Source organism: Panthera onca, chromosome D1 (genome assembly GCF_046562875.1).
Source record: "Panthera onca isolate mPanOnc1 chromosome D1, mPanOnc1 haplotype 2, whole genome shotgun sequence".
NCBI lineage: Eukaryota > Metazoa > Chordata > Mammalia > Carnivora > Felidae > Panthera > Panthera onca.
The window spans coordinates 66077381-66101429 of NC_138348.1; the positions used below are offsets into that span (position 1 = coordinate 66077381).

Here is a 24049-nt window from a genome sequence, read left to right on the forward strand (position 1 = left end):
TATTTGGTACTTACTATGTGTAAGTCCTTTCCACATATTATCTCTTAATTCTCACCACAGCAGTGGGAGACAGGTATATTTTATAGCTGGAAGATTGATTTGCTCAGAATCACACAGCAATGTGGAAGACCCTAACCTTAGCGGGGAAGGGTCAGCGTCTGCATTCTTGACCACCACAGGAATTCCCAAATCCATTATTTCTCACCTTCTGGGACTACATACAGCTTTACTTCTTCCTTCCCACCCGGTGACCCTAAAGTTAATGCTTTATACTCTAGTTTGTTATTCTTGCTCCGGTTTTCTCCAGGCCACATCTCGCGTCTCTCTTTGTAGCAGAGAGGTAGGGAAGAACTAGATGAGTGTGGTCATAGAAACGTGCACCCTTGAGGCAGAGGTTCCCTGGTTGCCCCCAGTACCTGTTCTCCCTTTTTCCCCCACAGTGTTAGGACTTACCTGGCTTGTGGCTGCTCAGGATAAGGGCTAACTTCCCAATCTCCTTTGCAGCTAAGACACCAAGTTGTGGCCAATAGAGTATGAACCAAAATGGCGTATAAAACGTCAGGGTCTTGCCCTTAAAGGGAAAGGGCTTGCCTACATCTTGCCCTTTTCTACTTCTGGAATGTGGATATGGTGGTGAGTCACTGGACCTTGTGAATGAGGGCAACACCAGGAAGGGTAGAGTAATAAGATGAAAAGGATCTTGTGCCCAGATACCACGGAGCTGGCATATTAGCCCTGGAATGCTTACACTTGGACTGCAGGTAAGTAAGAACTAAACCTCTTTGTTCTTTAAACAACCATTATTTTGGGTCTTAGTAGAGCAGCTAGATCAAGACTGTAATACCCTCAAATTACATGTATTTAATCATAAGTCGCATACATGTATTGTCATGTGTGCTGTTTCCAGCACAACCAGTTCTTGGATTTTCTAACACTATCCGGATGTTCAACGGTCCAGTTCTGACATTACCCAGAGTTGGCATCAGACTCCACAGGTTAAGAGCTCAGTCCCACAAGAATGCCCCCACTTCAGACATCCTTTTGCAAGTCCCAGGTTGTCACTGGTACTTCTGACTAATCAGCGGTACTTTTGGAGGTTTCAGGAACCCTCTCCTCAGGTTCAACAATTTGCTGGAAGGGACTTGGAGAAACACTTTACTATTAGTTTATTAGAAAGGCTACGTCTCAGGAACCACCAAATGAAGGAGAGGCAGGGGGCAAGGTATGGAGTGAGCAGTGCATGAGGCTTCCATGCCTTCTCCCGTTGTGTCACCAGTGGCCTGATGTGTTCCTTGGGTTGGCCAGTAGTGACTGAACTCAGTCAACCTCCAGCTCCTCTCATGTCCTTCTCCCTTCCCCAAAGGTTGAGTTGAGTTGGGAGGTCAGGGAGGCTGAAAGTTTCACCCTCTAATCATGCCTTGGTCTATTTGGCAACCGGTCCCCATTCTGAAGTTATATAAGGGTTCCCAGCCACCAGTCATCTCAGCATACAAAACCCACTCTTATCATTCCAAAGATTTAAAAGATTTCAGGAGCTGTGTGCCAAGAAAATGGAAAGAAGCCTGTAATTACCTCTATCAAGAAACGATAAGGGTTTTAGGAGATCTGTGCCAGGAACTGGGGACAAAGGCCAAATATATATTTATTATGCCAAATTATGTTAATGAAAAACAAAAATAGAAGTGAAAAAGATGTTAGAGATAGAAGTAGAAATATTGTTGTGTTTTTTAAAGTTTATTTACTTTTTGAGAGAGCAAGTGAGCATCTCAAGCAGGCTCTGCACTGTCAGCACAGAGCCCAGCACAGGGCTCAAACCCACACGTGAGATATGATGTGAGCTGAAATCAAGAGTTTCAACCTTTTATTTATTAGTCCATAAAATGACAATCAGTTTAATGTTCGTGACCATAGCTTTTTCCGTTGCCTTTTTTTCTTTATATTAAAAAAAAAAATACTGCAAACTTTTATATATCTAAATTCTTAAAGACTGACTAAAGGGGAATTATAAACTTCAATTTGCTTTTTAAATACACTGAAGGGTTTTTACTGACTCTCAACTGGTCCTTATAAAACTCTGCCTGATCTACTTTGTCACCAAATGGAAGTTTACTGAATTTAAGGGAATCATAAAAATAACAAACAAAACCCTTCATTTTATGTAACAAGTTTAAGATGAATTCCTAAAAAGCAGGGATAAATTGGCTTTTGTGAATCAAAAAAAGTATATGTAATACTCAGAGTTCAAGACATTGGCAACTCTTTAGATTTCATACTGTCATATAATTGCACTAGGGTACACATGATTTTAAAGGTTATTGTTTTAATCCACCAAAAAACCCCAAATCTCCAGTTAGATGGTAAGTTGCCTTTAAAATCCAAACAATTTTGTTATGACAACATTTTATTTATTAATTTTTAAATTAAATTTTTTTTTTCTTTTTTAATGTTTATTTATTTTTGAGACAGAGAAAGAGCATGAATGGGGGAGGGTCAGAGAGAGAGGGAGACACAGAATCTGAAACAGGCTCTGGACTCTGAGCTGTCAGCACAGAGCCCGACGTGGGGCTCGAACTCATGGACCGTGAGATCATGACCTGAGCCAAAGTTGGACGTTTAACCAACTGAGCCACCCAGGCGCCCCATAAATTTTTTTTTTTAAATATGAAATTTATTGTCAAATCGGTTTCCATACAACACCCAGTGCTCATCCCAACAGGTGGCCTCCTCAATACCCATCACCCACCCCCCCTCCCTCCCACCCCCATCAACCCTCAGTTCTCATTTATTTTTTATTAAAAATTTTTTTTAATGTTTTATTTTATTTTTGAGACAGAGAGCAGGGGAGGGTTAGAGAGAGAGGGAGACACAGAATCCAAAGCAGGCTCTGAGCTGTCAGCACAGAGCCCGACACGGGGCTCGAACTCACAGACGGTGAGATCGTGACCTGAGTCGAAGTCAGAAGCTCAACCGACTGAGCCACCCAGGCGCCTGTTCTCAGTTTTTAAGAGTCTCTTATGTTTTGGCTCCCTCCCTCTCTCTCTTTTTTTTTTTTTTTCCTTCCCCTCCCCCATGGTCTTCTGTTAAGTTTCTCAGGATCCACATAAGAGTGAAAACATATGGTATCTGTCTTTCTCTGTATGACTTATTTCACTTAGCATAACACTCTCCAGTTCCATCCATGACAACATTTTATTTTACATGAAAAGGTAATGGTGCAGTAGTTACCAGGAAAGTTGAGTAAAGTAACAAGTATGTAGGTTTAGGAATAGTTTTTAAATTTGCAACAGACATCAAAGAAATCCTATATGATATACAGTTGTTCAAGCAAACACAAGAAAGCTCAGGCTCAGCTTCTATGAACTATTAAAAGGATAAAGACAAAAGGCCTTTTATCTCAATCGGATTTTGAACAGCTTTTCAACATGATAAAGACACATATAAAATACAAACACAAAATACATCTTCCCATTCTAAAACATTTCTTTTTAGTCCATATATGCTTTGAATAATCTTGTTTTACTAAGTACCTGCTGCAAATTTCACTCCAAGTAATCTCTTCTGGTGTAGTGTTCTAAGAAGTCAATAGCAGTGGCCAGCAGTAGAAGAATATAGTAGTTTCTCTGCTATTTCCAGATTCTGTAAAATCCCAATGCTATTGCCAGGCATGTAAACACTGAGGCTGTGAAAAGAAACCAGGTTATGGGTCATGCATTTGTGATTATTTTACAGAGACAAACACAAAAATGTCATCTTCAATTTAAATGAAGAGCAAAAGACAAAGGAAATCCAATCTTTTTTCTACCTTACGTTTTTTATTCCCAGAAAATTAAGCTAAGGATAAAGGCTATACTTTAGGGCAGGATTAATACCAATTTTTAAAAGCTTCCTGTATTTAAAACCTGAGTAAGGATGATAGTTTACAAATTATGTCAGATTCTGTGAACAGTGTTTAAAGTCATTATAATTAGCATTAACAATGCTACTTTAATACTTTATTAAAGTATTTTATTTAATGACTTTAAATAATTATGAAATTGAATTTTAGATCTTGTCAGTGGAAAAACTTTCTTACTTATATATGAAAAAATGATGTAAAGCTAATAAAATAGACATCTGTATTATCCATGAAAAGAAAATTTTAATTGCTTTTTCAGTACATTTAAAAACAATTTCATGATTAACAAATTTATAAATGAAATTTTAATGAAAAGCCTATAAAAAAATCTCAGTGAGGTAGATGAAAAGGCAGAAAAGGCATCAGGCTTTTCAAGTAGTTAACATACTACATATTCTTTGTTACATCATTCTAGATAGAAAACCTTGTTTTCCTTTAAGAAGTTAAATCTGGGTGAGGCTTTTAGTGACTCCTTAGTTTTTCTAGTGTGTTTTAACAGCCTTAACTTTTAAAATAGAGATTCGAGATGAGTGGCAAACTTTTTGACTAAAGATGCAAGAAACAGCCTTTCATGATAAAGTTACTGTAATTTTAATATATAATATATATCCATGTGATCCTAAGATTAATTGAAACTTGGTTAACGATAACACACAGGGAGGCTGGATATTTGAAGAGGAAGAATAACACTTAAGTTTCTTGTCTTATTGCCACTGGTCAATTCAATTATACATTCACCTACTGGATCCTGAAACTATTTGCCATGTTCCAGGCAGTGTGCTGAACAATTATAAACATTATCTTATGTAGCCACGATTAAAACCATACAAGATTGGTGGTGTCCCACTGTATAGATAAGGCAATAAGCTCAAAGTTATATTGCTGGCAAGTGGTGGACAAGGAGTCAACATTATGTGTACCTATGTCCAAAGCTGTTTAATGTTTATATTTTGAGAGAGCATGAGAGAGATAGCAAGAGTGGAGGAAGGGGAGAGAGGAGACAGAATCCTAAGCAGGCTCTGCACTGTCAGCGCAGAGCCTGATGTGTACAATATACAACATAATGGTTACTGTATTTAAGTTTCTCATTTCTCTTGTCAGCTGTTACTTCTCATTACTGTTACCCTGCCACCCAAATAGCTTTCATATTTGTTATTTTCTATGGCCTGTAAAGGACACATCCCTATACAGGATGCTCAGGTGACCTTGTACCCGGTACCTCTTAAATACTCTGTAAATGTTAGCTCCTGTTATTACTTGTCTGCCTAGAACAGAATCTACCACATTAACTATATAGATCAAATGGAAACTGCCACTGCCTTACAGTTCTTATCTCCTTGGCAACAGTGATCTGGGTCAAAGGTTGGTGTTTGATCCAAGATGGGCCATAGAGGAGACTCCTGGGGATTTTCTGAATTGGACATAAGGAAAGGGGTAAATTTTCTTGGTTGGTGAAACTGGTACGATAGGAGTCTGGAAGCTATTAGTAGCCATGTTTCCAACCCAGGAAGAAAGATGGATAAGAGAATGAGGCAGATATTCAGGGACAAGATAATGAGTAAACTGTGATTCTAATTATCCTGGACTTCAAGCTATACCTCTGCCCTTCCAGAATTCAATATGTAAACTAATGAATTTCTTTCAATGCCTAAGCTAGTTCAAGTTGGATATATGATCATTGAAACTAAGAGTCTTGATTGATACATGATGGGAAACCAAATTATCCAAACTGATTACAATTTATAAGGGTTTCTTCTCTAAGATCTTTAATGCTGGGGCTTTATTAGTATTTTTTTCCTTTTTTTTTCCTTCTGCTCAAGACTGAATTCAGTATGTGAATCTCAGGTAAGTGGAGTATTACTGTTTTATGTGCAACATCTCAGGTATTCTATGCCCAACTGATCTACTCATGACATTACCTCCCCACCTGCTGAGTATGAGATTCTAATTTCCTAAAAGGCTTAACAATAACCTCAGCAATAACATATATTTGAAGGAAAAGGAGGAAAGAAAATGCCTTCAAAGTGGATGATTCCAAATCCTCAGTGAAAAGAAGGAAACGAAGGTAACTTACATGATGTATTTTGTAAACAATGACTAATTTCTTTTTTCTTTTTAATTTTTAAATATTTATCTTTGAGAGAGAGAGAGAGAGCGCGCGAGCAGGAAAGGGGGGCAGAGAGAGGGAGACACAGAATCCGAAACAGGCTCCAGGCTCTGAGCTGTCAGCACAGAGTCCGACGCGGGCCCAGAACTCACAAACCATGAGATCAAGACCTGAGCTGAAGTTGGATTACCAACAGACTGAGCCACCCAGGTGCCCCAATGACTGGCTAATTTCTAAACAGTAACTTGTTAATTTCTTTTGTCACTGCCACTAAATCTATACAAGTCTGTCTTATATACAGCCATTACTGAAAGGAAGCTTTCTGGAGATGACCACCATCTTCAAACTGAAGGTAAAAGGGACTTTATTTTTAACTAAGATACTGATCTTTGGATAAATATTCTAGAGGAAGCAGAGTGGAATCTGAAGCTCCTCCTAACCTGGGTTGCTCGGAGATCTGTTTTGAAGGTGGGATTGAATGCTGCAAACTGGGCTATTTTGTAATTTCCCCTGAACATCACCAATGAACTAAAGATGTCTGGTTCCAGAGACTTTGCTAGAAAAGTGGTTTTCAAAACCTGTTTTAGTCTTAGAAGTCTTTTTCAAATGAATCTTCAACAGAAGCTCAGTATTTTAAAAAGACAAAATACTGTAAAAGATTCAAGTTGAAGAGAGGAAGGGGGTATGTATCAACTGAGGGCGGGGGAGGGGGGCAGGCTCCACTTCTACTCCTGCCAGGTCAACATAATTAGTGGCTGCCCAGAAAACCACTGATGGTATAAATCAGCAATTTTATTTTGGAAAATAATATAAATGATTTTAAATGTGCATTATCTCTTTGACCCCCAATTTTAGATGTTCATAAACAATTTATTATATAGAAATACTAGCATAAAGACACAAAGATGTGTGTCTGTGAATGTAATGTTTACACATACATGGCTGTTGGATGCACTATTTCTCATAATGAAAACCTGGCAGAATGTTAATAGAGGTTTGGAAAAATAAATTATGGCTTTTTCATATAATGGAATACTCTGCTTTTGAGTAAAAAGATACATATGTTTTGCCACGCAAAGATACTTAAAACATTTGGTTAAATTTGAAAAAGTTGTAGTCTGTACAATACAAATTATTGTTTTTAATAATCTGTAATGTTTATATATGTAAGAAAAAGCCTAGAAAGAGATCTACTAATGGTAAATACATGTGGGGAGGGAGTGGAAGGCTTTCACTTCAACTATATTGCTTTTGGTTATAGGACACAATTTATGAAAACACATTACTTTTTATAAAAAGAAAGTACTACGAATGTAGGGCATTTTTCTCATTCCTTCGGGCCCTGTAACTGGGTCAGGTCACATGGTACCTGAGCTCAGTATGTGACAGTCTAATTTTTGGGTAGTATCTGTGCTCAGCTGGATTTAAGGTAAAAAGGTAATTTCCCCCCTATACTTGTTATCATTTTTGCCTGTATCTATTTTAGTGATTGTCCTCTGGAGGTCCACTCAAATCCTTATGGAAGAATGTAGGAATAAACATAAAATTTTCATTTCTTTCCACTGTGGAGGAAACAATTTATCTTTTTTGCATCATTCTGTACTTGTTTTTATACATTTCTTAGACATCTATATGCTTTTTCCTATTAGTAGGTTGCAGAGTTGCCCGTTAAACTTATATACTAACTGCTTGTTAAACTTCCACTGCAAGTGATAAAGGAAACCTGTTATACCTCCTCCTTTTTTTCTTTTGTGCTCCATAGTTACCCTGGGAGATAGTAGCTAACAGATCTCAAAATCAAATGTCAGCAATTACTTTCCCTGACAAACAGTATTAAAAAGGAAAAACCACACACCCCAAACGTCACTTAGGCTGGGTCCCCAAACTGAAACTTATTACCTAATCTAATTGCAGTTTAAACTTGCCCCAGAAGTGTGGTCTTAACCAGTCAGTGGGAATTTTGCAGTCATCCGCAAGGGTCCCCTCCATCCCCTAAAAGAAGATGAAGTAATTTGCATGATAAAACTACCCGCACTCCCACTTAGGGAAAGGGACTTTGCCCGGAACAGTCCCTTTCTTTTGCTAATAACCTTCTTGCCCAACCCTCCTTCTACAAAAACCTATTTTTTCCCCAAGTTTTATTTATTTAATCTCTATACCCAGTGTGGGGCTCAAACTCAGGGCAAGAGTCAGCATGCTTTCCCAACTGAGCTAGCCAGGTGCCCCCAAACCTTCCATTTTGTACAACTTCTGAGAGTTCACCTCTACTTGCTAGATGAGATGCTGCCCAATTCATGAACTGTTTAATAAAGCCAATTAGATCTTCAAGTTTACTTAGTTTTGTTTTTTAACACATCTGGTGGCAGCGAACATCCGTTGGCATTTGGGGACAATGAGAAATACAGGTGTGGCACCCAGAAAACCTTAGAGTGTGCTGTCCTTGCCATTTCTGAGGACCACTGGTAAGTCCCTCTCAGTTTCAGCTCCACTTTTTGTGTTCAAGCTGCGGATCTAATTGATTCTCCAGTCCTGGGTTCAGGAGTCAGTTTAGACCTACAGCAGAGGCTCTAATGGAGTGCCCTGGTTCAATCTACAATTCCACATTGGAATCCTTCCCCCAGTTCCAGTCCACAGTCTCCTTGAATCTGCTGGAGTCCACTTTAGGAGTTGCTGGTGGTGTGCATGGCCTTCTTTTGGACAGTCTGCAGGGACATTATTTTGGTTACTCCTGGGGTGCTGAGGTGCATGTATGTCTGTCTTGTGTACATAAAGGCTACTGCTAGGATCTCGGAGGCCAAAAAGCTGCAAAAATTGGTGGGCACAGATTGACATTTAAGAACTATTAGGTACTTGCCCACCTGACCCAAAGACTCTTGTGTTTGAATAAGATGGTCATGGAAGAGGTAGACTGATACTAGGTCAACTGCCAACGTCAAGAAAACTGTGTAACGAGGCACACTGTAAAATATGTATAACCCCCAAAACAGCAGCAAGTCCCTCTTAGGTATTAGTTTGGCTCTGAGAAACCCAAAGGCCTAGCTAAAGAAATGAGATTCTTTATGTTCAGAGAGTTGAGTGTGCCACCTTCTGGCACAGCTGCTTATTCTGTGTCTAAGAACTTAGTCCTAAAAGATGCAGATAACTAGTAAAATGAAAAAATTTTACTGAGAACAATGTGGAATTACAATGGCCATTATGGGGGAACACTCCAATTAGACAACCTCATTCATTTAAGAAGAATACTTGAAAGCAAGGGCTCTCAAATTAAACAGAACAAATGGTCCAATTAGCAAGCAGAATCCTCTAAAAGGTTTTAAAATTCTATAATAGTTTCATTAAAAAAGCAATGAAAAAGAGAAAAGGTATCTAAAACAAGACTAATAAGATGTGCTGTAACTCCTACTTCTCCCCTCTATCCTTTGAGTACTCATCCCAGTGATCCTGTCTACATTGCCTTTCCACTCTAAAGAGACTATGGCAACAATTACCTTTTAAAATAAGACCACCTGAGGTTATAGAGGATCTTTCACCCTTTGGTCAAAGCCCAAATTAAGGGCTGTAGTTAGAGAATTTCTTAAACTCAGGGAGGATCCTTAAGAGTTTCTCTGAACACCTTACCTCCTGAGCTCACTTGAGAGAGGGTAATAAAATTTCACACTGTCACTTCCTTTCCAAATCTAGATCCACTGATTATTGATCTTTTGTGGGAAGAGCTGTTTCCTTCTTGCTTGTTATTTTTACATCCTAAATATGGCTTGGTTTTTTGCCTGCCTAGGACTTGAAGGTTGTTGGTTCTTCTTTTTGCTCTCTTTGGGAGTGACTCTAGACCTTGTGAAGGTAGTACCTTTTACACCCTCTTTGAGGATGCCTCTTGGGTCCCTGAAGTTCTTTAATACTGCCAGAAATATTTACTATTTGTCCCAGATGAAACCTGACAGACTGACTCAATAACCAGGAGTTTAAACTGAAAGCTGACATTGATAGCTTGACAGAGTACTTTTAGGCCTTCTCCCCTCAGTTATATGTACCAGAGGGAAAGAAGACATTCTCATAGGTGGATGGGTTTGTCAATCCTTTGGCATCACTGAGGTGGCAACCCAATTCTTTGAGGAATTAAAAATAGCTGTCCTATTTTATATATCTAGTCTTTACAGGATCAGGACCGTGATTCCAAAAACAATTCAAAGACCTCCAATCTTTTTTTTTACCACCCCCAAAACCTCCCCTGTTTATCTCAAAAGTTTTTAAATGTAAAAATTCTGGCCTTAAGGAAACAAAAATTTCTTCTATGAGAAGCTTGTACTTTATTTCCCTGTGCCTTTAAAATGTTCTACCAGGTCTTCTCCAGGAACTCTTACCTAGTCCATCTCATTAAAATGCAAATTTCAGGGAGATAATTCTTACCAAGTAAAAACAAAATGGAAGAATCATGTGGAACTTGACTTGCTAAGAACAAATATAAACCTTAAGTGTCTTCTCCACTCATACTAGAAACAGCTCTAGCCATCTAGACATCTGCCAGATGTCTATTATTCCATCTACCAGAAAAACAAATTCAGACCCAACTTTTATAACTAGCAAATTTAGTACCTATTTCATGGCAGTAATTTTAAAACAAGCTATAAGATCTCTATAAGCATTGGTATGTTTACATAAGTCTATATATGTGCATTGTAATTATGTGGTTACTTCCTACCTCTGGACAGTATTGCTAAAATTAATTTGTAATAGAGCTCTATTTAGTTGGTTTGAAGGCAAGCACTTACAAAACTAGGACTCTGAAACTCTCAGATAAAAACGAATCCAAGTATTTTCCAAGTTCATATAATCTGGAAAAATATTTGATAGGAAAGCAAGTTTAAGGTTGATGGTTTAATTAAGACAAACATGTTTTGGGATGCCTGGGTGGCTTACTGGGTTAAGAGTCTGACTTTGGCTCAGATCACGATCTCACAGTTCATGGGTTTAATTAAGCCCAGCGTCGGGCTCTGTGCTGACAGCTCAGGGCTTGGAGCCTGCTTCAGATTCTGTGTCTCCCTCTCTCTCTCCCTGCCCCTCCATAATCTGTGCACGTGCGTGCACGCTCTCAGAAAATAAGCATTAAAAAAAAAAAAGAGACAAACATGTCTTTAGAGTTATCAACATTATATATAAAACTTTTGAATTTACTAGCCAAGTAAGTACATGTTCTTTTATAAGATCTGTGAATAAAAAATAATAGCTTAAGATAATGGCTGACTTTGCCTAATGTTTCAATGAGGTTTTAGTAAGTAATTTAAATATGATTTTATTTTTTAAGCATTTTTAAATTAAAAAAAAATTTGTGTGTGTGAGAGAGAGACAGACAGACAACATGAGCAGAGAGGGAGGGGGAGACACAGAACCCAAAGCAGGCTCCAGGCTCTGACCTGTCAGCCCAGAGCCCGAAACAGGCCTCAAACTCACAAACTGCAAGATTATGACTTGAGCCAAATTCAGACGCTTAACTGAGTCACTCAGGCAGACACCCCAGTAATTTAAATACAATTTTAAAGAACAAGTAGAGTAAACAGAAAGTTTTAAGGAAACTTTTAAAAAAGTTTCTCCAAATCTTTTTGGTAACTTGAAACCTTAAAGTTTTGCTAAGTTAAATGACTTAAATCCATTAAATATCTAGATTACTTCCAAATAAAACAAAATACTAAAACATTAATTTACTAAACATAGGTTTATCTACTTTTGGTTTTCTACTATAGGGAAGCTAAAAGACATCTGGATGTATTAAAGCTACATTAGAAAATTTTAAATCATTTAAAATGATTCTAGAAAATTTGAAATGTATTCATGAATTTGCAAATTAAAAGCATGCTGGTAAACAGATGTTCACAAATGCTTAGTTTTCACTAGAAATTAAGGTTTCTAAGGGTTAAGAATTATTTTTAAATTTTTTTATTAACAATTTTTTTTTAAAGAGTATTTTTTTATTTAGAGAGAGAGCATGGTAGAGGGAGAATCTTAAGCAGGCTCCATGCCCAGTGGGGAGCCCAATGCAGGGCTTGATCTCACAACCCTGAGATCCTGACCTGAGCCAAAATCAACAGTTGGATGCTTAAATGACTGAGCCACCCAGGCGGCCAAAAGTTAAGAATTCTAATTAATATATGTAGTTGAAGCTACTAAAAATAATAAGGGAGGGGTGCCTGGGTGGCTCAGTCAGTTGAGTGTCTGACTTCGGCTCAGGTCATGATCTCACAGTTTGTGAGTTCGAGCCCCGTGTCAGGCTCTGTGCTGACAGCTCAGAGCCTGGAGCCTGCTTCAGATTCTGTGTCTCCCTCTCTCTCTGCTCCTCCCCTGCTCACATGCTGTCTCTCTCTCAAAAATAAATAAAGATTTAAAAAAAATAAAAAAAAATAAGGGAAACATCTCCATATGCCAGGAAAACAGGATGTGTTTTCAGCAAAAAAAAAAAAAAAAAAGTATGAAAAACAGAGACGTATTTTGTATTTTTTGTTGAGGGAAAAGAGAGTAATTTTGTCCTAAAGTGAGCCTGGTTGTTTAAAGAGGAAAAACAGGACAAAATCAGAATGCAGGAAAAAAGAAAATGTTGTATAGAAGGTTTTTGAAAAAGCAATCTTTAAAAAGGAGTTTTATGTGTGGTCAAGGTGGTTAAGATAAAAATTAATTTAAAATGGTTTAATATCAAAAATAAGCTGCTGCAAAATTAGAAAGTAGTATTCCCTCTGTAAAAAAGGATGAAGTTTTCTTATACTTTTGGTCTGCTTTTGATAAGACTGTAAAAGTTTCTTTACCTTTTATATTTAAATTTCATAATGATCTGTGATCCTTCAGGCAAGTGCTTTAAAAACTTTTTTTGACAGCGCATACACAAAATGATTTGCTAAACCAATTAGGCTTACTTGATATGCACATTACATGGAAAGCACTGGCAAACAAGTAATACAAAGTCTTATATTTGTAAGATGTGGCACATGTGGATGAAGTCCATTTGGTTGCTGCAAAAATGGCCCCTTATTGCCAGACTTTTGCCATCCTAATGTGCTTGTAACATGGCAACAATGTACTCAAATCTGAGAAAGTAAGAGGGGGTAAGCAATGGCTATAAATTACAGTTGGGGCAAAAGAAACTGAAGACAGCGGCTTGGTTCTTTCTGGCTCCCTGACAAACCCCATTTCCCATTTTTTGCACACCTTCACCTACTGTACATTTAAGAGGACTCAAATTATGAAAAGGCATTGGTGTGAGGCTTGTGTAAAATTACAAAAACGGTCTACCAAGACCTGACCTGTTTGGTCCATAATCATGGAAAAATTGTTTGTATTTGGAGGCTTCAGATCTCCTTCTGGACCTTCTTAATACCTGCAGGTGGACTTTATTCAACTATCACTTCGTATGGGTTATCAGTGTTCTTGTTATTGTATGTGTGTTTTCCAGATGTGCTGAAGCCTTTTCCTGCTGTAAGGCACATTGAAAAAGGCAAACTGCTAGAAAATGTGAAATACTCTCTTGGGGTATACCTTCCATGGTCTCTAATAATCAAAGCACTACGTAAATCACACTTCACTGGGCAAATCATATTAGCCTTAATGAAAACCTCACAAACTTCTTGGAATTCTATTAGAATTGAATCCAATTCTATTGTAATTCTACACAACCTTCCGCTGAGTCTCTGTTGTCTCACACTGGCATGACCAGCTACAGTAAGTCTCTAATGTCTTATGCTCAAGCCTGTCATCAACAGGTTAGAGAAGCCTTCCTGGATCCTAATTCAAAGGAAACCTTCAGTCACAATCTGTAGCCTGGTGACTGGGTATTTTAAAAATATCACCAGAGGAAGACAACCCTTGAGCCCTATTGGAAGAGAACTTCCTTCCCAAGTGCTCCTGACACTGTTGCAAATCTAGAAGATGCTAACGACCTCAAAATCAAATTGACAAGAAAGAGAAGTAGCTGACATCATAGAATGCTTCTGCCCAAGATGACAGATCAAGACTTCATACCCTAAGTCAACATAAAACCTTCTTCCTCTTTTCCTTTCCTTTATTCTACCTTGGCCTGTAAAGATAACACCCTCATCTGTAGCTTCCAGGCCACTGCTAAAGTGGGGTAACCTCTGGAATTTAAACAACCTTTTATTTCAGGGTAGGAGAAAATCTAACAACTGTGCCTTCAACTTTTCACAAGCAAAGTAAGACATTTCATTGTTTTAGCTCCCCTAAATTTAAATTGTTGAGTTAAAAAGGACCTACACTGGATGCTTTTGTGATTTGGGATTCACTCCTTTTGGCAGATCCCTGTTATTTCCCTGGTTAGGGATAAAGGTAGATGAGATGGTGATCAAGAACTTCTCCTTAATTCTTAAATTATAAAATTTGCTGCTAAAGAAATAGCAGCCCAGCAAAGATCTTAGATTCTGCAGCCAAAGTTGTCCTTGATAATGGAATACCTCTTACGTTTTAGTTGAACAAAGAGGTGTCTGTGCTGTGGGGACTATCTGCTATGCCTAGAGTAATACGGGGAAGCGGAAACTCAGTTATATAAGATCGAAGAACAGGTTGCTTAGCTTAAAAAGTGGATTCCTTCCAGAGTCTTTGAGTTATTTGCTTTTGACTGGTGCTAATGGTCTTCCTCTCCTTTGTATCCCCACACCCCTACCCCTCTCCTTAGCGTAGGATGTCACGTAACCTCACATTGCCTATCTTCGTGATTTCATATCTGTAGGGACTCCCTGTGTATATATGAAACTAAATCTGATTTCCTCCTGTTAAACTGTCTCATGTCAATTTGATTCTTAGTCCAGCTAAAAGAACCTTGAAGGGCAGAGGACATTCCTTCTTCCAGACAGCTGGCATAGTTGGTGGGATAACCTGCTGATGGCATTATCCCTGGGTGCTGCTGCAGCAGAGAGCTCCCCAGGAAATCTGACATGCAGCCCGCAGGAGGTAAGATTTCCTATCTTGTCTCCTGGAATCTCTATCTTTGGAGTCTGAGAGAGTAACACTTGTGAGAACCCTTTTTCTAAATTTATACGAGCAGGAGAAAATATCTGTGGAATTAGTTCCTTGGCCTTAGTGACTCTTGATAAATTTGTCAGAGAACTTTCTGGTTACTGATCCATTTCATCCTGGGAGTGGTCTTTGTATTCTTGTGTCTTTTATGTCGTTTGTCATACATTAGGTAAAGGCTGTTGCTAAGGGACATCTTGGAAGCCAAAGTTGCAAAATTAGTGGGCACAGGTTGGACACTTAAAAGCTGTTAGAGTGCTTGCCACCCAGCTCAAAGACTCCCAGGTTAGGATAAGCTGGTCATGGAACAGGGGAGGCTGGCACTGGGTCACCTGTCAACTTCAAGAAAACTTCTGTGCAACAAGGTACACTGTAAAACACACACAGTCCTCAATCCTCACAATCCATAGCATAAGCCTCCTATGTATTAGTGTGGCTCCAAGAGACACCGGCTTAGCGAAAAGAAAAACCAGATGGTTTTTTTTTCCTTTGTCTTACTCTATGTCCTAAGAGCATAGCTTTGTGACCAATGAGTATATCCTTTTTGGTCTCCAGCATCCAGGGTGCACCCTAATGCACCATTAGGTTCTGAGTCTCTCTGCCCAGCCATGCCAGCTCAGCACAGGTGTCTTATGAGAGGTCCCAGGCCATAGGGACCTTTGTCATCTCAACCTCTGTTGCTTATTAGTAATTAGAAAGTTCCATTCTAGGAGGGCCTGCCTGGTGTTAAGAGATTAGTGAGTTTGTGATGGGAAGAATCTCATTTTTGTGGGAGACCAGAGACACTGTTTTCATTGCATTATCCTCACTACCTGTGCAACAAAGGGCTTTGCTTCCTTTGATTAATTTTGGGAGTGAACCTTTGGATCACAGGGGCTACATTATACATGTTCTCTGGGTGCCTCTTGTGGCTTTGGCTAAGCTATTAAAAGGCTTATTGGTTTGAGTTGCTATTAATAGATCTTATTTGTCAATGGCCAATTTAAATTGGCTGTATTTTAAAAATGTATATTTTATAGTGAGCTTTTCAATTATCTTATTAGTATAATGACTAGCCTTAGGGACTTCCCTTACAAGATGAACAGAAATCAAACTGAAGACAAAAATCAATGTCCACATCCAACATAATGCCCCTTCTTAAAATCTAGCCTTATCTGCCTGTTTAAACTTCCATTTCCCTATAAGATTTACAGAGAAGTCTGGCATAATCTCTAGGTTAAAAGTATACAGGTTGCTCACGTGAATGCTGAAAGCCAGAAAACGAATGTTAACAAAAGTGCCCAAGACCGTCAGTAAGGCTCTCTTTGCTCCTACCTTCCAGGGCTCTGTAATCGGGCTCCACTAGCTTCAGGCCTTTCTATGCAATGTCCTTTACAAGTATATTCCAGACCACTCACCACAAAAGAAATCACATGAAAGAAATCTGGCCAGCGGAAGTCTTTTAAGTTATATAGCCCTTCTACCTCTACTTTCAGAGGATCCTACCAAATTTAGAGAATTGAAAAGGTTAATGACTATTCACAAACCCTCTTCAGAGAGAAACAATGACCAAAATTTCTTCTGGATCCTCCTACAAATGGGCTGTGAAGAGCCAATATTCAGGGGCTGATAGGGGATAAAGCCAAGGTTGAATTGTATACCCAGAAAAAAGGCTTTTGTTATAAAGTGCTTTAGAAAGATTTTACCAAGGCATAAAGCTTTTGATTTCAATTTTTGTTAAAAACCTGATATAAAGAAGCAAATTTAGTTAAAAAAAAAAACAGGCCAAGCCCTTGATATTCAGGCTATAATTCCATTCTTTGGGAATTGGTAACAACTGTCTTTGTCTTAAAAATCTCTAAATGGCTCAGTGGGTCATGATCTCAAGGTCTGTGAATTCGAGCTCCACGTCGGGCTCACTGTTGTCAATGCAGAGCCTGCTTTAGATCCTTTGTTTCCCTCTCTCTGCCCCTCCCCTGCTTGCTCTCTCTCTCTTAAAAATAAACATTAAAAAAAACTCTATAAAGCCAGAAATGCAACTACAGAAACAAATCCTATCCATTCCTCTCACAACGTCTGTAGGTGTTAGAAAAGATCAGGATATTGGAATGAAATTGTCCTGCTTAAAGAAAGAAAAAAAGCTAAATCTTAAATAGGAGTTACCCTGAAACTAAAAGAAAAAAAATTGTTTTGTATTCTTTCACTCTCTCGAAATTATAAATCTTACCATGTCTTTAAAATGGAAATATAGTCCATAATTGCCTAAGACTGAAAATTAAAAATGTAAACTTCTAAATGGGCTCTTGTGTCCAGACTCTAGGACTGTTGATAATGGAGTAGATATGTCCCATCTCCACCTTGGAGAAAACTTGGATAATATCTCCATACCTTTGGGATATAAAATTTCTACCCCCATCATCTCTAGGATGTCAGAGCCATTCTTTGAAATACAAACATTAGGGGGGCACCTGGGTGGCTCAGTCGGTTAAGCAGCCGACTTCGGCTCAGGTCATGATCTCGCGGTCCGTGAATTCGAGCCCCACGTCGGGCTCTGTGCTGACAGCTCAGAGCCTGGAGCCTGTTTCAGATTCTGTGTCTCCCTCTCTCTGACCCTCCCTCGTTCATGCTCTGTCTCTCTCTGTCTCAAAAATAAATAAACGTTAAAAAAAAAATTAAAAAAAAAAAAAAAGAAATACAAACATTAGGGAGAAGTTTTTATCAGGAGAAAAAAGGGGGAAGTATTTGGAAATTGGGACTGTAATGTCCTCTCCACAAATATGAGTAAAAACAGAAGTTAAGAGTTTCTTTCCATCTTGTCTGGATATATGGGTCTATATATGTTGTAAATGTGAGATATTTTCTCTACCTAGGAATGGTAATATTAAAATCTGTAATAGCTCTATTTCAGTTGGTGTGAAGGCAAGTGCTTATAATTGACTGTTCTAAAACTCAGAAAGCTAGAAACTAACCCTAATTTCAAGTTCATATGATCCGGGAAAAAATTCAGTATTAAAGCCAATTTAAAGTTATTAAAGACACATCTTTAATTAAGAGTTATCAGTATTAAAAAAAGTCCATGTTATCTCTATTGGAAAATTTATCAGAAAAAAAAAAAACTTAGAGGACAGTGGGTAACTTTATTGCCTCATGAACTTTTGTGGGTAAACATAATTGTTAAGAACAAGTAATTTAGATGTAAATAAGATTAAAAAAAGGTTTGTAGGTAAACTTTTGATTTTTTAAAAAATTTGTTTCTTCTGAGAGAGAGGTAGCACGAGCTGGGAAGGGGCAGAGAAAGGAACTCAAGCAGTTCCATGCTGTCTGCACAGAGCCTCACGTGGGGCTCGAACTCAGACACCTAGCTGACTGAGCTACCCAGACGCCCCTGTATATAAACTTTTAAATTGCTTCCAGAATCTTTGGTAACCTGAAACTTTAATGTTTTTGCTAAGCTAAACATAAATTTATCTACTTTTGTTTTATTACAGAGAAACCAGAGATAAGTTTAGATGTTAGAAAACATGTTTTGGAATTCATTGTGAAAAAGCACGTTTCTAGAAATTATGAAATGTACTCACAAAACAGTTCACAATTGTTTACTATTTAGTTTTCACTAGAAATTAAGGTTTCTAAGAGTTAAGGATTCTAATAAATGGTAATAATTAAGACCCCTAGAAATAAAGGATACAACGGTGTACGCCGGGAAAGTAAGATAGGTGTTTTGGGTGAGACAAAGTACGAGGAATAAAAATTGTACACTAAAATTGCAGTATGCAACTGATGTCACCCTTCTCTGACTTGAGGTCTCAGGTGACCTTAAGGAGGAATCACACAGGTAGAACTGGCAAATTGGAAGCAAAATTGCAAGCAATATTTTCAAACAATCAGATATGATAGAAACAATGTATTAAGATGACCTAAGGGTCTTTCTTGTGTCTATCAGTAAACCTGAATTTTAAGGACTGTAATAGATACCTTGTGACACCCAAGTATTTGGAGAATGCTTACAAGCACATAAACTCCTTCCTTTTTATGTATATAATCTGTAGCTCACAAGTTTTTGAGCAGTTCTTCAGAGCAGTCTGAAAGACCGTCTCCCAGACTACAGTCCTCAGTAAGAAAAAAAAAAAGCATTTATTAGCATACTTTGAAGTTGGTTTTCTTTCACTTGACAAAATACAGTTTTGCTAAGGGAAAAGAAAATAATTTTGTCCTAAAGTGAGTAAGGTTATTTAAAGAGGGAAAGTTGTAGAAGGTTTATGGAACAAGAAATTTGAGAAAAGAATTCTATGTGTGGTCAGTACTGGCTAAGATTAGGATGAAGTTAAGTAAATAATTTTGTCACTTTGTTAAAAGAACAAAATTTTCCTGAACTACTGGTCTGTTCTTAGCAAGTAATTGCAAACAAAGTTTTTCTTTACATTTAAAGTTACCTGCCTAGAAAACAAGGATTCTGTGTTTGGTCTTCAATGACTTAAGAAAACTGAGTCTTGATATTAAAAGGGCTAAATTTTGGGGCGCCTGCAAGTGTCTGACGTTGGCTCAGGTCATGATCTCGCAGATGACATGTCAAGCTCTGTCCTTACAGCTCAGAGCCTGGAACTTGCTTCAGATTCTGTCTCCCCCTCTCTCTGCCCCTCCCCCATTCACTCTCCCACTCTAAAAAAATAAACAAAAAAGCACTAAATTTTGCTCACAACTATGTAACTGTCTCTAATTGCCTTTGAAATCTTTTACTGTCACTTTGACTAAATAATTAAATACTGTTTCAAAATAATTTGTGACCCTATTTAATCAAATATACAAACCTTTTAAATATTTTTGATAAACTTCCAAAAATAAAATTCTGAAGTTTTTGGACCATAATCTTAAATATAAAAGATTTTGTGAAAATTTGGTATATTAAATTGCATGGGAAGCACTGTCAACACTAAACCCTCTTAGATTGTTTATATAGATATGTTATTAACATGGGTGAAACTCCTAAAAATCTGTTATCTTTGAAGTGTTGTATACCACAGAAATAACTAAATTTCCTTATCAACTGTAATCAGATCTAGAACCATGGTCATATTTAAGTCTTGTCATGTTACTGTTTTAGTCTGATGCTATTGCAAATGTCTTTAGTGAGACTCATGTAAAGAACTCTGAGTACAGGTTTCCAATAATTTTAAGATAACCAGGTAAGAATTTTTGAACTAGTGAAAAAACCAGATCTAAGCACAACAAGAATTATTAAATAGGACTGAATGAATGGAGATTTACTTTTAAGACTTTATTTGAAACAATGCTTTTTGTTTTTCCAGATATATGGAAACTTTTTTCTTAAGCTAACTAATAGCAATTTGAAACATTTATCTTTTTCTCCCTACCTGATCCCTCCAGCATTCAGAAACCCAGTGAGTATTCTATTGTCATGACAGTATATTTGCATAAGTTAACTAAAAATCTCTTCTCCTTTTGACTAGAATGTTGTATTTTAGACAGATCTGCATAGATTCAGATATGAGCAGACAGCTTTAAGGAACTAAGATGGACTTTATGGGGCCTAAAAAGCCCCTTTGGAAATATCATCCTGATTGATACCTTGCTTACAGAGTACCCAGCAGCTTTACCAGGTGAGTAAAGAAGGTCACTTCCTGGTCAGTGCAGGAACCTTGAGAAGAGAATTCGCCCAAATATATAGGTATTGCAGGTGAAGTCTGACTGCAAGTATTTGGCTTGGCTTCTGGCCTTGAGATGCTGTTAAAAGTTCAATCTGGAAATCCTGATAAGTAGTTGCAGCAAAGGAGATCTTAAAGAGCCTACAGAGTCAACTGCACTTATGTAAATAATCAGGCCAAATTTTTTTGTTTGGTTTTGTTTTTTGTTTTTAAATTAAACTTATTTTGCAATACAATTAGTGTTAATTTGGCTATGAAGGTGATTACAGAAAGAAAGACACACCTGTGTCTAATACCTGTGTATTAGATTTTAATATTATTCATCAAACTGGAGTAGAGCCTGATTACCTCTAGTTTCCTCCAATGACTGGCTACAACTGTCTAAACTAGTATTTTCAATTTTTCTCCTACCTTTCTGACTTGGAATCATGTTAAGAACTAAAACTATTCTTTTCCCTGAAACCCTACAAACTAAACTTCAGAAAAATCACACTAGCTCACACCTAGAGACAACCTTCATGTCTGTCATTCTATGGGTCACTCAAAAGATCAGAGACAGTTGAACTATAAATGAAAATCCGTCAGACTCACTGCTTGCTCTGACTCAGTCTGAAAATGCTTCCAGCCTGACAACTAGAAGTCATGACTACCCTTGACCCAATCATTAACCGTTGTTTTCTTTTGTTCTGACAGAACCAAAACACCCGATTACTTATTTAATACCTGATTACTTAAATCACAAGCCTAGCTTTGAGAATATCCCTACCTCATAGCCTTCTGAAATGAGTTTAACTGAGCTGATCTATTGTCTCATCTATTGTACTAGGTGATCTGTTGTACAGACTGGTTCAATGAGACAGAACAATCTACCAGTGCTCAACTTTCATGTGTGAAACTTCAGGGAAGTTTCCTTCAAGTGCCAAGGGCAGACTGCCCCAAGACAGGTGATTTTGGCATGAATATTACTTTGAGTTAAAAGCAGTCAAACCTAGCAGATTAGGAAAAGCTTCTTACTCCCATTCAACTGCCTAAATTTACATTTACATAAAGGACAGCCTATATACCAGGAACACAACTATTAGTGGAGATTCCTCTTTACCTAAGATATCTAGTATTTGCATAACAGCAACTTTTATTTTCCAAACATCTCCTCTCACCTTCCTGCCAATGGCCGTCCTTCTCTATGTATCCTCAGACCCCTAAACCCCTTTCCTTAGCTCAGGAGGTCATATAAGCCTTATGTTGCTTGAATGTCTTTGGAATTTCATGTCTGTTTTCTCCTGTTAATCTGTCTGATGTCAACTGCAAAGGACATTCTTCCTCCCTGACAATACCGTAGAAAAGAACAACAAAATAGTGGTAACTGAGAGTAGCACTAATGCCTTAAGTTTTGATCATATTTTTTAGTTAAACTGAGATGGTGTCACTCAGGCTTAGTCTGAAAACCAGGGCTTAATGGCTAATCTAATTGTAGTTTAACTGGTCTTAACTGGTCAGTCAGGAATTTTCCCATTAGTTATAGTGGGTCTGCCACACAGCCCTCTCCCTTTCCTCAAAGTGTAATCTGCGTAAGACTTCTTGTTTTTTACCCTTAAGAGAAAGTGACCTTGCGTGGAACAATCCTTTTCTTTTGCTAGTAACTTTCTTGTCCCACCTTCCCTCTACTTGCTAGATAAGAGGATGCCCAAATCATTCAAAAACAAAAAAAAATCCAAACAATTAGAGGGCACCTGGGTGGTTCAGTCAGTTAGAAGTCTGACTTTGGCTCAGGTCATGATCTTGCAGTTTGTGAGTTCAAGCCCTGCATCAGACTCTCTGTTCCTCCCCCACCTGTGCTCTCTCTTGAAATAAACTTAAAAACAAAACAATTAGATCTTCAGATGTACCCCACTGATTTTTGTTTTTTAACAAAATATGGAATTACCTTACCTGCAAGGTAACGGATAGTCTCAAGCTTGTTAGACTCCATCAGTGTTTTTAAAGAAGCAATTTCAGTGTCAATTTTATTACAGGTCTCTGAAATAATACTTCTGGTTTTGGTATCCTGCAGTAAATAAGAATGAGACAATTTTGTCCATATGACAAATATTTACATTAGAAACCTTACTTATGGGCTGTGTATTGCAAAAATTTTAATGGTGATAAAAAAACATTACATGAACATTATAAACTGACAAAAATTCCTTCTATTTTTAATATTTGGGAGATTATTTATAGGATTATCACATTTTGAGTACATTCTATTAAAAGCCTCATAGGAAGAAATTTGAGACCTAAGAGGGAAAAATTTTAGTCCTAGAACTTAAATTCCTTAGGATATCACAGTTAAAACTTTCAATTGTGTAAAAGAAAAAAACTCAACCAGATTTATAATGCAAACTGGCAGAAATGCTTGCTGGGTAAAAACAAATGCTATGTGTAGAGGGGTTAAGGGGTAGAAGAGCTCAGAAATTAGCCCTGAGAGAATTTGTTGATTTCCTTGTTCATCTCCTCTATCCTGACAAGAAGTAAGAGAATATAACAGAATACATGGAAAGGCAAATGATACCCTCCCTTCTATTTAAGAACGAGGTCTCTTCTGTTAGAATGTAGACCCAATGGCTTTTATTAAGACGATGGCTGAGTAAAAAAGCTGCGTTTCACTCAAACCGTAGAGATTAAGCAATGATTACCATTTAGGATTAGGAGAAAGTAAATAGTAGTGGAGTATGGAGTTTAGAATCTGGGTTCACATTCCAGCTCCACCATTTATTAGCTGTGTGACCTTAACTTCCGTGTGTCTCATTTTCCAAACTGGTAAAATGAGAAAAAAGAGGGCCTACTTCAGAGGCTGATAAGGAGAATTAATAGAAGTAAAGCAGGTAGAACTATCTGATGTATAGTAAGCACTCAATAAATATTCACTATTAGTTTTAAAATTTTAAAGATAATTTCATTGAACCTGTGCCCTCATTTAAATGTGAATCTAGGTCTTCCAAAAAATAGTTATTTTCTATATAAAAATAAGCTGGGGGGGGGGGGGGAGCGGGGTGTGCACCTGGGTGGCTTTGTCAGTTAAGCACCTGATTCTTGATTTGGGCTCAGCTCATGATCTCATGGTTTGTGGGTCTGAGCCCTATGCTGGGCTTAGTGCTTGGAATTTTTTTCTTCCTCTCTCTGCCCCTCCCCTGCAGGTGCCTTCTCTGTCTCCCTCAAAATAAATAAATTAAAAAAAAAAAAAAAAAAAGCTCAGATACAACACATAAAATACATAAGTGGTATGAAATAGAATTTTTACATACTAGCTTACATTTTTGGTAAATTCTGTGGTTGCTTCCATAAGTTTCTTTTCTTGATCTGTAAACTAAAGGATATGACAAATCAGGAGGTTAAAAAAAAAAAAAAAAAGACTAGAAGGAATTA

The 24049-nt window shown here is 37.7% G+C and overlaps 1 protein-coding gene across 4 annotated transcripts in view; it reads right to left on the reverse strand.

Moving 5' to 3' along the window:
- Window positions 1–3170: 3170 nt before the first annotated feature.
- CCDC90B (coiled-coil domain containing 90B) overlaps window positions 3171–24049 on the reverse strand; it is a 46055-nt gene continuing 25176 nt past the window's right edge. For 2 of the 4 annotated variants that reach the window (XM_060605490.3, XM_060605492.3), the window contains 3 exons: window positions 23937–23990; window positions 22577–22691; window positions 3171–3679 (listed from right to left, as the gene is read on the reverse strand). In XM_060605490.3, the coding sequence (XP_060461473.1) occupies window positions 3624–3679; window positions 22577–22691; window positions 23937–23990 (225 nt within the window). In that variant the 3' untranslated portion in view covers window positions 3171–3623. Of the gene's footprint in view, window positions 3680–7282; window positions 8705–22576; window positions 22692–23936; window positions 23991–24049 lie in introns of those variants that run through there. The other 2 variants (XM_060605491.3, XM_060605493.3) reach the window with 2 other exon arrangements.